At 45.0% G+C, this 13,326-nt stretch overlaps 1 protein-coding gene across 2 annotated transcripts in view; it reads left to right on the top strand.

Moving 5' to 3' along the window:
• Nucleotides 1-13,326, top strand: part of LOC120058285 (contactin-associated protein-like 5) — an 81,615-nt gene that overhangs the window by 18,791 nt on the left and 49,498 nt on the right. Inside the window, exons 4-6 of one of the 2 annotated variants that reach the window (XM_039006835.1) lie at nucleotides 9,761-9,945; nucleotides 10,178-10,318; nucleotides 11,378-11,645. In XM_039006835.1, the coding sequence (XP_038862763.1) occupies nucleotides 9,761-9,945; nucleotides 10,178-10,318; nucleotides 11,378-11,645 (594 nt within the window). Of the gene's footprint in view, nucleotides 1-9,760; nucleotides 9,946-10,177; nucleotides 10,322-11,377; nucleotides 11,646-13,326 lie in introns of both variants that reach the window. The other variant, XM_039006834.1, reaches the window with a different exon arrangement.

Here is a 13,326-nt window from a genome sequence, read left to right as displayed (position 1 = left end):
AAACACATATACAACCACAAAGACCAGGGAGGTTTCCAATGGCTCACAAAGAAGGGCACCTACTGGTAAATGGGTAAAACATGTAAAAGCAGACATTGAATATCCCTTTGAGCATGGTGAAGTTATTCATTACAATTTGAATGGTGTATCAATACACCAAGTTGCTACAAAGATACAGGCATCCTTCCTAACTCAGTTGCCTGAGAGGAAGGAAACCTCTCAGAGATTTCACCATGAAGCCAATTGTGACTTTAAAACAGTTGCAGAGTTTAATGGCTGTGAGAGGGGAAAACTGAGGATGGATCATCAAGATTGTAGTTACTCCACAATACTAATCTCATTGACATAGTGAAAAGAAGGAAGCCTGTACAGAATAAAGCCTGTACTTTTTGTCCTGAATACAACGTGTTATGTTTGTGTCAAATCTAATACAACACATTACTGAGTACCACTCTCCATATTTTCAAGCATAGTGGTGGCTCCATCATGTTATGGGTATGCTTTTTTTAATTTTTTTAAATAAATTTTACCCCCTTTTCTCCCCAATTTTCGTGGTATCCAATCGCTAGTAATTACTATCTTGTCTCATCGCTACAACTCCCATGTTATGGGCATGCTTGTCTGAAAGAACAGTTCTGGCTCTGGAGCAGCATGTGTAGGCTACACGCTAAATCTGTGTGGAGTCATTAGGGCGACAGGCCTGCCTTCTCTGCTTAGAGAAGAGGGGAGAGCTGAAGATGGACCCTGCTCGGAGAAGAGGGGAGAGGAGAAGATGGGCCAAGAACGGAGAGGAAAAAATACGCAAGGAATTCAAGATAGCATTGGCAGCTGTACACATAACTAATCCAAAGGGCTTTGACTTCTCAAACATGGCAGAAAGCTAACACAATATGCCCTGTCACTTTATTAATTCAGCAACTTACTTAGATTAACTAGCAAATTAAATGTAGGGGTCGGATTAATACAGAATTCTGCGTTTTTCACATAGGATTTTTTTTTTAAACGCATAATAAATACTTGCTGCATTTTGTAAACACAGATGTAAATAGCTTCTTATTGTAATTTCTGCATGGCATCAGACACATTTCGTCCTTCAGTTGCACTTCTCAACTCAGATGATAATTCAATAACAGGCATTCTATCAGCAGACCTGGCTCTGACTGATGTGTAGATAATCTTCTACTTTTTTTGCCTACTTTTCTCTGGTAAAATGCAAAATTGACTGTAGCTGGCTACATTCTTTCTATGATAAACATGAGAAATATGGTGGCCATGCATAATTTTTGCAAAAAATACCTTGCTTTTTCATTGTAAGGTCATTTACCTGTGTGACTACCAGCCAAACAGCGTTACACTTCTGTTGTCATCTGATGAAAACGAAGCTGCCAAATGTGTTGAACTAATGGATTTTCTGTGAAGGAAAACTATAGCTGCATGTCCCTGATCACTCTATTGAAGCAAAAAAAAAATAAGTTGACTTTCAATATAAAACATGACCCCTGTCAATACACAGCTGGACTCAGCTGCTCCCGCTTTCTCCCATTGTGCTATTTACAAATACACTGGCTCAACTGTCCTGGGGAACTACGGTAAGCTTCATAATGTAAATACAGTTGAAGTCAGAAGTCTACATACACTTAGGTTGGAGTCATTAAAACTTGTTTTTCAACCACTCCACAAATTTCTCGTTAACAAAATATCGTTTTGGCAAGTCGGTTAGGACATCTACTTTGTGCATGACACAAGTCATTTTTCCAACAATTGTTTACAGATGTAAGGGGTGCGTAACTGGTGGCAGGGAAGTCAGACGCAGGAGAGCAGAACTGGGTAATAACCAGAGCAGTTTAATTATCAAAACCAACGGCATCCAGAATAACAAAACATCCCACTCCAGGAGGTACTGAAGGCCCCTCGCCCGACGCCTCGAATCCAGTATGGAGTGGACGGAATACGCCGGGGCCCCCTCGATGTCCAGAGGGGGCGGAGGAACCTCCCGCACCTCAGACTCCTGGAGCGGGCCAGCCACCACCGGCCTGAGGAGAGACACATGGAACGAGGAGTTAATAACTTCTCTGGGATATGTGGGACGCTAACGTCCCACTTGGCCAAAAGACAGTAAAAATGCAGAGCGCCAAATTCAAATAAATTACTATAAAAATGAAACTTTCATGAAATCACACATGCAATACACCAAATTAAAGCTACACTTGTTGAGAATCCAGCCAATGTGTCAGATTTCAAATAGGCTTTTCGGCGAAAAAAACAGTGCTCTTATCTGAGGATAGCACCATAGTAAACAAAGAGAGAGAAGCATATTTCAACCCTGCAGGCGCGACACAAAACGCAGAAATAAAAATATAATTCATGCCTTACCTTTGATGAGCTTCTGTTGTTTGGCACTCCAATATGTCCCATAAACATCACAAATGGTCCTTTTGTTCGATTAATTCCGTCGATAAATATCCAAAATGTCCATTTATTTGGCGTGTTTGATCCAGAAAAACACCGGTTCCAACTTGTGCAACGTGACTACAAAATATCTCAAAAGTGACCTGTAAACTTTGCCAAAACATTTCAAACTACTTTTGTAATACAACTTTAGGTATTTCTTTACGTAAATAATCGATAAAATTGAAGATGGGATGATCTGTGTTCAATACAGGATTAAAACAAACTGTAGCTAGCTTTCTGGTCATGTGCCTCTATCTAACAGTACACTTCAAGTTACCCTCGTTCAAGATGGCCGTACTTCTTCATTACACAAAGGAAAAAACCTCAACCAATTTCTAAAGAGTGTTGACATCCAGTGGAAGTGGTAGGAACTGCAAGAAGGTCAATTAGAAATCTGGATTCCCAATGAAAACCCATTGAAAAGAGAGTGACCTCAAAAAGAAAATCTGAATGGTTTGTCCTCTGGGTTTCGCCTGCTAAATAAGTTCTGTTATACTCACAGACATGATTCAAACAGTTTTAGAAACTTCATAGTGTTTTCTATCCAAATCTACTACTAATATGCGTATCTTATCTTCTGGGGATGAGTAGCTGGCAGTTGAATTTGGGTATGCTTTTCATCCAAACGTGAAAATGCTGCGCCCTATCCTAGAGAAGTTAATACGGTAATCGGGGGAAGTTGTAACCTGTAACTAACCTCGTTCAGTCTCCTCAGGACTTTAAATGGCCCCACAAACCGCGGCCCCAGCTTCCGGCAGGGCAGGCATAGGGGCAGGTTTCGGGTCGAGAGCCAGACCCGGTTCGCACCGGGGCCTCACTGCGGTGACGTCTGCGCTGGTTTTCTGGCGCAGCACGGCCCGCTTAAGGTGAACATGAGCGGCGTCCCATGTCTCCTCCGCGCACCTGAACCAGTCGTACACCGCAGGAGCCTCGATCTGACAATGATGCCACGGCGCCAGAACCAGCTAGTACCCCAGTACGCACTGGAAGTGGGAGAGGTTAGTGGAGGAGTGGCGGAGCGAGTTCTGGGCCATCTCTGCCCAGGGCACGAACGCCGCCCACTCCCCCGGCCGGTCCTGGCAATAAGGCCTCAAAAACCTACACACATCCTGGTTAACTCTCTCCACCTGCCCGTGATCTCGGGGTGGAAACCCAAGGTAAGGCTGATCGAGACCCCCAAACGTTCCATAAACGCCCTCCAGACCCTCGACGTGAACTGGGGACCCCGATCAGACACTATATCCTCAGGCACCCCGTAGTGCCGGAAGACGTGAGAAAACAAGGCCTCCGCAGTCTGTAGGGCTGTAGGGAGACCAGGCAGAGGAAGGAGACGGCAGGACTTGATCCATAACAACCAGGATTGTGGTGTTTCCCTGTGATGGGGGAGATCGGTCAGGAAATCGATCGACAGGTGTGACCATGGCCGTTGTGGAATGGGTAAGGGGTGTAGCTTACCTCTGGGCAGGTGCCTAGAAGCCGTACACTGGGCGCACACCGAGGCTCTGCACGCAATGCCTGCTCAATGTCCGCGTCCAGCTCCCACACTACCGGCGCCACCAGGCAGGAGGCCGGGAGTATGGGGGTGGGATCCATGGGCCGCTCCTCTGTGTCATACAGCCGGGACAGTGCGTCTGCCTTCACGTTCTGGGAACCTGGTCTGTAAGAAAGGGTGAAAACAAAACGGGTGAAAAACATGGCCCACCTTGCCTGGCGAGGGTTCAGTCTCCTCGCCCCCCGATGTACTCCAGATTGCGGTGGTCAGTCCAGATGAGAAAAGGGTGTTTAGCCCCCTCAAGCCAATGTCTCCACGCCTTCAAAGCCTTGATGACAGCCAACAGCTCCCGGTCCCCCACGTCATAGTTTCGCTCCGCCGGGCTGAGCTTCCTCGAGAAGAAAGCACAGGGGCGGAGCTTCGGTGGCGTACCCGAGTGCTGCGAGAGTACGGCTCCTATCGCAGCCTCGGACGCGTCCACCTCCACTATGAATGCCAAAGAGGGATCCGGATGGGCCTGCACGGGAGCCGAGGTAAACAGAGCCCTCAGGTGACCAAAAGCCCTGGCCGCCTCAGCCGACCACTGCAAATGTACCGGTCCCCCCTTCAGCAGTGAGGTAATGGGAGCCGCTACCTGACCAAAACCCCGGATAAACCTCCGGTAGTAATTGGCAAACCCTAGAAACCGCCGCACCTCCTTTACCGTGGTGGGAATCAACCAATTATGCACGGCTGAGATGCGGTCACTCTCCGTCTCCACCCCTGAGGTGGAAATGCGGAACCCTAGGAAGGAGACGGACTGTTGGAAGAACAGGCATTTCTCAGCCTTGACGTACAGGTCATGCTCCAACAGTCAACCAAGCACCCTGCGTACCAGGGACACATGCTCGGTGCGTGTAGCGGAGTATATCAGAATGTCATCAATATACACCACTACACCCTGCCCGTGCAGGTCCCTGAAAATCTCGTCTACAAAGGCTTGGAAGACTGATGAAGCATTCATCAACCCGCACGGCATGACGAGGTACTTATAATGCCCTGAGGTAGTACTGAACGCCGTCTTCCACTCGTCTCCCTCCCGGATACGCACCAGGTTGTACGCGCCCCTGAGATCTAGTTTGGTGAAGAAGCACGCCCAGTGCATTGACTCAATCGCTGTGGCGATCAGAGGTAGCGAGTAACTGTACCTCACAGTGATCTGATTGAGGCCTCGATAGTCAATACACGGGCGCAGACCTCCCTCCTTCTTCACAAAAAATAAACTTGAGGAGGCGGTTGAAGTGGAGGACCGAATGTACCCCTGACGCAGGGATTCGGAGACATATGTTTCCGTCGCCGCCTGTGACGGGATACACGTGACTCCTGGGAAGTGCGGCGTCTACCAGGAGATTTATCGCACAATCTCCCCGTCGATGGGGTGGTAATTGAGTCGCCTTCTTTTTGGAGAAGGCGAGAGCCAAATCGGCATATTCGGGGGGAATGCGCACGGTGGAGACCTGGTCTGGACTTTCCACCATAGTAGCTCCCACGGAAACCCCTAAACACCTCCCCGAGCACTCTCGCGACCACCCCGTAAGAGCCCTCCGTTGCCATGAAACAGTGGGGTCAAGACAAGTTAACCAGGGTAGGCCTAGCACCACGGGAAACGTAGGAGTCAATGAGGAAGAGACTGATTCTCTCCTTGTGTCCCCCCTGCGTCACCATGCCCAGAGGAGCGGTGGCCTCCCTAATCAACCCTGACCCTAATGGTCGACTGTCTAGGGTGTGAACTGGGAAGGGCATAGCCACTGGAACGATGGGGATCCCTAAACTATGGTCAAATGATCTGTCTATAAAATTCCCAGCCACACCTGAATCGACGAGCGCCTTATGCGGGGAAAACTCAGAAAAAGTAACAAACAAAAACATGTGTGCAACAGAGGGCTGTGGGTGAGAATGGTGCCTTTTCACCTGGGGTGACACCAGAGTGCCCTGCCTGCTGCCTCGACCCCCAGAGGGACCAACCCGGCACCGTCACTGGTCACCCCCAAAGCCAACTCCTCATTTGGCCGCCTTTCCTTCCAGTTCTCTGCTGCCAATGACTGGAACGAATTGCAAAAATCACTGAAACTGGAGACTTATATCTCCCTCACTGACTTTAAACATCAGCTGTCAGAGCAGCTTACCGATCATTGCACCTGTGCTTAGCCCATCTGTAAATAGCCCATCCAACTACCTCATCCTCATATTGTTTTTTTTTTTTCTCCTTTGCTCCCCAGTATATCTACTTGCACATTCATCTTCTGCACATCCATCACTCGTGTTTATTTGCTATATTGTAATTATTTCGCCACTATGGGCTATTTATTGCCTTACCTCCCTAATCTTACTACATTTGCACACACTGTATATAGACTTTTCTGTTGTGTTATTGACTGTACGTTTGTTTATCCAATGTGTAACTCTGGGTTGTTTGTGTTGCACTGCTTTGCTCTCTTGGCCAGGTCGCAGTTGTAAATGAGAACTTGTTCTCAACTGGCCTACCTGGTTAAATAAAGGTGAAATAAGAAAATTAAAAAATAAATTGACTTAATCTGTTGCTATATGTGTGAAAATAGTTTAGGTATAGTTTAAGTTCAGTTTCAATGCAATTATTGGGGTGGTTATCAGCTGGGCACTGCACTTTCAACTGTCGGAAGAAGGAGCGGAGCAGGCCCTTGGGAGAAGGAGGGACCAAAGGGGGAAACCATTTTTTAAAAATGACCCTCCTTAAACTGGTTATAACTCAAGTTATGTTGGTGATATTAAGATTCTAACATCAAAAGTGTGTTTATAGACTTATTTAGGAAAAGTCAAGGACAGAGGGGAGCATGACAACAAGAAAATGGCAGAGTAATAATAATAAAAAAAGAGCAGTCAAAATTACTTTTTTAGCGTTTCTATTGTTAAAGGTCTTGTTCACATCGGTTACGGAGAGTGTGATCAGACAGTCATCCAGAACAGCTGGTGCTCTCGCGCATGGTTCAATGTTGCTTGCCTCGAAGCGAGCATAGAAGGTATTTGCTCGTTTGGTAGGCTCGCGTCACTGGGCAGCTCACGCCTGGGTTTCCCTTCGTAATCCGTGATAGTTTTTAAGCCCTGCCACATCCAGCATCGAGTGTCAGAGCCGGTGTAGTAGGATTCGATCATAGTTCTGTATTGTCGCTTTGTCTGTTTGATGGTTTTTAGTGCCATCATCGGTTTGTGGTCGTAGATAGACTGGTAATAGAAAGCTACGAAAAATATAGATGAAAACTCTTGTTAAATAGTATGGTTTACAGCTTATCATGAGATATTCTATTAGGGGAACGGAACGAAGAGACTTCATTCCTTACTATTAAAGATTGCGCACAAGCTGTTGTTAACAAAGAGACACACACCACCACCCCCCTTGAGCTTACCCGACACTGCCCTTCTGTCCTGCCGATACATAGAGAAACATAGGATAATACAGTTCTTCAGGTCCCATTGATAGGGTAGTCTCGAACGGAGCTCGTCCAGTTTGTTCTCCAGTGATTGTACATTTGCCAATAGAAGAGAGGGTAGTTTCATCAGGGTGCCCGCATGTCGGCCTCTACATTGCTGTCTCTTTCTCTTCCGATTGTTCGGTATTAGGGCCTGGTCCGGAGTGATCAGTATGTCCTGCGCCGCCAACCCTTTGAAGTAGAGATCTTCATTCAAATTGAGAGTAGAGATCGCTGTTCTGATGTCCAGACGCTCTTTTCGTCATAGGAAACGGCGGAAACATTATGTACAAAAAAACACACATAATAGCAGAATTGGTCAGGAGCCCATAAAACAGCCTCTATACTTTTCAACGCCATTCTTCAGACCTGTCTAAAAGTGCAACGTTACCTATGCAAATCTTCCTCTTACATTACACGTCAGGTAGAGGCTATTTATTTAGCTAGTTACATCACAGCATAATAGCCTAGTTTCATTGCAGAATAGCCTGTCAAGTAATGACATAGCTATAAACCAAATTGAGCTACTTACCAACAACACACCTGTCTCTGGTTTGACGGTTTATAGGCCAAGTAGAAAGTAGTCAGATGTAATCCATATCCTGGCCATCTGCTCAAGATTGTTGAACAACTTTATGGAAGCCCATTTTTTACGTTCTATGTATGAAAATACCCACAAATTAAAGCTGACCGTTTGCACTTTAACTTCATAGTCATTGTTTGATTTCAAATCCAAACTTTTGGAGTATGGAGCCAAAAGAAGAAAAAATTATTCACTGTCCAATAAATATGGAGGACACTGTAATTCATATCACAGGCCTAATAGTACTGTAGAGCTATTTTTACTTGCACAATATAGCTGAATTGCCCCATCCTGTCCCTAGGGGTCCACTGCCCTGCAGCGCCCAAATCCAACACACCCCGCTCAGCTTTAGGATTTTAGTGAAACATTCATTATTGGTTTCAGGTGTGTTTGTCTAAGGCCAGAGTGACAACCAACAGTATGGCAGACTCCCAGGGCCAGGACTGAGCAGCCCAACAGCTAGGGATTTCTTAAATATTGATCTCCCCTGACGTGGGCATGTTTTCAATACAGATTCCTTTTGTCATACATTATTCCATATAAGGCATCCAGACCTTATGAAAGTTGCACATGAATACCTTTAATCATGTAATAAATCAAATCGAGTGATATATAACTTGACATTTCTGCCATCCATTGTAACTTTGTGGAATGATAATCAACCTTCCAATTAATGGCAATGCATTTCTTAGTCGCTATAAATGCTAGGTTAAATAGTTTATTCTGATAACAGTCTTCAGTATCAACATTTCCAAGCAAACAAAAACAGGGAGAAGGGAGAATCTGTAGACATGCTGAGATAAAAGCACATACTCCTCGCCAGAATTCATCCAGGCTTCACAAGGGCGTAACAAAAGCAAATATGCCCCCTTTTGTGTTTTACACCTCCAGCAGTGGAATTACATTTCTGTGTACATTATATTCATGTTCACTGGTATATAGTACGTTCTATGGATGGTATTAAACTACAGTAACTTATGTGGTCTCTATCAGCCCTTAATACAGTTTGGAACTCATCTTTAGAGGTTTGTCAGATTGTCTTAAAATTGTTTAAATCTTTGAAGCTTCTGGCTTGTCCAGTGTTTGCTGCACAGACAAAGTATTGCATCTGCAAAAGTTCACCTCCACGCCATCACAGACTGCTCTTCCCTGGTTGCCTGATCCTGCTCAGATGACGCATGACAAAGATGTACCTTGCTGTACATTTATACATTATATTATCCAAGAATAGAGTCAATGGTTCAATAATTGAAATGACCATTATTCCCAGATCCCAGACCTTAACCTACCCATCAACTCAAGATTGAAACAAAGGCTACAAAACATTCCCATACACACAAGAACTGTTAAATACTGCTACCTGACAGATACTGTAGCTAGACCCGAGAGCTGAACTGGCTTTGGTAGCTAATAGCTAGCTAGCTAGTTAGTTCACTTCAGACAGCACTTTCATCGAGAGGGGATGAAACATGTAATGCATTGGCTAACATTACATGTCAGTTACACTACTAACTCAGCACTGGGGGAATAAATATATATTTTTTCTGTTGAGTCAAACAGCAGTTATCTTGCCAGCAACATCAGTCAAATAAAGAGTAGCCAGTTTCTGGTCTGCTTGCTTTTACAACTCGGAGAAAAAGCACAAGACACACAGACAACAGCTGCCTCTGTTCGCACACTCTGTGGTGTCCGACCAGTCCTAAATCCTAAAAAGGCCATGCTTCTATTTTCAATTTGTTTTTTTGTCTTCAGATGACACCCGGTTGCGGTTCAGCAGTGGTCGTGTTGCGGTCACTCTGGGCAGTCTTCTGGATGACCAGCACTGGCACTCTGTTCTCATCGAGCGCTTCAACAAGCAGGTCAACCTCACCGTGGACACCCACACGCAACACTTCAGGACCAAGGGGGAAGGAGACTCTCTGGAGGTGGACTATGAGGTGTGTCTATCCAAACATCCATAATATTTCCTTACAGTAGGTCTGAGTAGATTACACCACCAGCATCCAGTCAGAAAAACACATTAACCCAATACCAGGGTGAGATTAAGAATAATACTTGGTCTATCTCATTAGAACCTGACATCTCGTTTCAACCTGACACCTGACACTATACTTTCGTAGGACTTTTCTTCTATTTCTTTATATATTTCACCTTCTTTCCTCATCAAAGCTCAGCTTCGGGGGCATCCCACTACCAGGTAAGCCTGGCACCTTCCTGAGGAAGAACTTCCATGGTTGCATCGAGAACCTCTACTACAACGGGATCAACATCATTGACCTAGCCAAGCGACGCAAGCCTCAGATCTACAGTGTGGTAAAAGCTTTTCAGCTACTCATTTTTAATGCATAAACTGTAGGCCAAGGCCACATTTATTTTGCGCTGAATTACCAATATATTAACTTATGTAAGTGATAATGCTCCATTGTGTTAGAAGTGGAGGTTAACAACACCTAACCTTAGAGAACTAGTGAACCATAACAGTTGTTGCATAACAAATTACAGACTACGGATAGGTATCCATGGGAATACAGGGTGCATGGCAAGAACCACTTAGAGCTGAGAGAATAGTCTTCTATTTTCTTCTCTTACTCTTATTTTGGAAAGAGATCAGGGCTCAGTGATGAGTTGGAGCAGGAGCTGTATTCAGTGATCCATTCAATATAGAGGTATTATTACCTCCTGTAGCCCGAGGTAAATTGCATTATTTAAGGTAGTCCTCTCGGAGATGTCAGGGCCTTGTGCAGCCCCTAAATGATACATCTTAATGGATATTAACCTTGAGAAAACCTCTGTCTCAGTGGTATTACAGCCCCAAACACAAGAGGTGTGACACACAACGGGTGTCACCCAACCTCTAACAACAAATCCGCTAACACTGAAATAGCATTAGCATAAATAAGTTATCAATAACTCGGTGTGAGTTAGTGTCAGCCTATTGAAATAGAAGGATACTGAAATCAAGTTTGGTTGATTTGATGGAAGAGTCCCTGTGGAAGGTTTAGTTAACGTGCTCCATGTCGCTGCCACTCCATGTCACCAGGATCGATGATGTGTTCATCCCCACACTGCTCTGACCTTTTCCTGTGTACAGGAACTCATGTCCTCTGTACTGGCTCTTCCTGTCCCTAGGAGTCATAGTGGGGTTGGCAGTGGCATGTAACCTAGCTCCCTACAGAGTTGATTTTATCTCATTCCACTGTTCTCTCTATTGTTCTCTCTCCTTTTTTTGGTCTCGTACTATACCCGCCATTTTCTTTCTCTCTTTCTAGAAGGGGGCTAGTAAGGATTTTTAATTAACCCCTAAATGTTGAAAGTTGATCTTGATCGGGGCAAGGTGACTGTAAGACTGTGTTCCATGTGTGTCACCAGGGCAACGTGACCTTCTCGTGCTCGCAGCCCCAGCTGGTGTCCACCACATTCCTGAGCTCCAGCAGCAGCTTCCTGTTGCTCCCGGCCACGCCGTCTGCTTCAGGAGGCTTCACGGTGCGTTTCCAGTTCAGAACATGGAACCCAGACGGGCTACTGCTCTCCACCCAGCTGTCCCTGGAGCCCCAGAGACTGGAGCTGCAGATAAGCAACAGCCGGCTGCGCCTGACCCACCACACGTCAGCCCAGCAGAAAGAAGAGGTCTCCACCGGTGAGGGCCAGGCCAACAGCCTCTAGCCTAACTGACCCACACTATGGGCTGGAATCAGTGGTTCTGCCTATGGGGACTCAGATTATAAAAGGCTATTGTTTTCTAGTGAAGCAGGCAGACAATGAGAAACCCATTATATTACTGCAGAGTATGTTTGTGGTTTTACACACAGATAGTCTGATAGAGATAGTAAAGATTATGAGTAAAGCTTATAAGAGGAGAGAATCCATTCAGTTCTGAGTTCACAAACCAGACCTGTGTTCAAATACATGTGTTTTTGAGTATTACGTATTTTAATGCTTTTTTCTGTGTATTTAATTATTTTCAAATACACAGCCCAAAACAAGTACCAAATAGTCGACCAAATTGTATTTGAATGTATTTTTTAAAAAAAATACTTATTTAAAATACAATTGTCAAATACCTGAGTTAATGCAACGTAATGTATTTGAGTCAGTGTATTTGACTATTTTCAAATACTTACCAAGTGTATTTCCAAATTCATTGCAATATTCAACTTCTTGTATACATGATATGGTAGGAAAATGTAATCCTGTCACGTTTTTTGCAAAAGGTAAAATGTCACAGTAGCTGACGTTTTTCACAATACATTGCCATCAATGGTAAAATGTGAGTGTTACAGGGTAGTGATGTGCAGGTTGACTCATAGCCCGATGTCCCCACAGTTAGTGTCTTCGGAAAGTATTCAGACCCCTTAACTTTTTCCAAATTTTGTTACGTTACACCCTTATTCGAAAATGTATTAAATTAAATAAATCCCTCAGCAATCTACACACAATACCCCATGAAGACAAAGCGAAAAACAGGTTTTTAGAAATGTTTGCAAATGTATTAAAAATAAAAAACAGATACCTTATTTACGTAAGTATTCAGACCCTTTGCTATGAGACTCAAAATTGAGCTCAGGTGCATCCTGTTTCCATTGATTATCTGTGAGATGTTTCTACAAATTGATTATAATCCACCTGTGGTAAATTCAATTGATTGGACATGATTTGGAAAGGCACACACCTGTCTATATAAAGGTCCCACAGTTGACAGTGCATGTCAGAGCAAAAAGCAAGCCATACGGTTGAAGGAATTGTCTGTTGAGCTCAGAGACAGGATTGTGTTGAGGCACAGATCTTGGGAAGGGTACCAAAACATCTCTGCAGCATTGAAGGTCCCCAAGAACACAGTGGCCTCCATCATTCTTCAATGGAAGAAGTTTGGAACCACCAAGACTTTTCCTAGAGGTGGCCGCCCGGCCAAACTGAGCAATCGGGGGAGAAGGGCCTTGGTCAGGGAGGTGACCAAGAACCTGATGGTCACTCTGACAGAGCTCTAGAGTTCCTCTGTGGAGACAGGAGAACCTTCCAGAAGGACAACCATATCTGCAGCATTCCACCAATCAGGCATGTCTGGTAGTGGACAGATGAAAGCCACTACTCAGTAAAAGGCACATGACAGCCCGCTTGGAGTTTGCCAAAAGGCACTTAAAGGACTCTCAGACCATGAGAAACACGATTATCTCATCTGATGTAACCAAGATTGGCCTGAATGCCAAGCGTCATGTCTGGAGGAAACCTGGCACCATCCCTACGGTGAAGCTTGGTGGTGGCAGCATCATAGTGTGGGGATGTTTTTCAGCGACAGGGACTGGGAGACTAGTCAAGATCGA

This window comes from Salvelinus namaycush, chromosome 13, assembly GCF_016432855.1.
Source record: "Salvelinus namaycush isolate Seneca chromosome 13, SaNama_1.0, whole genome shotgun sequence".
NCBI lineage: Eukaryota > Metazoa > Chordata > Actinopteri > Salmoniformes > Salmonidae > Salvelinus > Salvelinus namaycush.
Note: the sequence above shows the minus strand (reverse complement) of the source record. Positions and strands in the feature narration are given on the sequence as shown.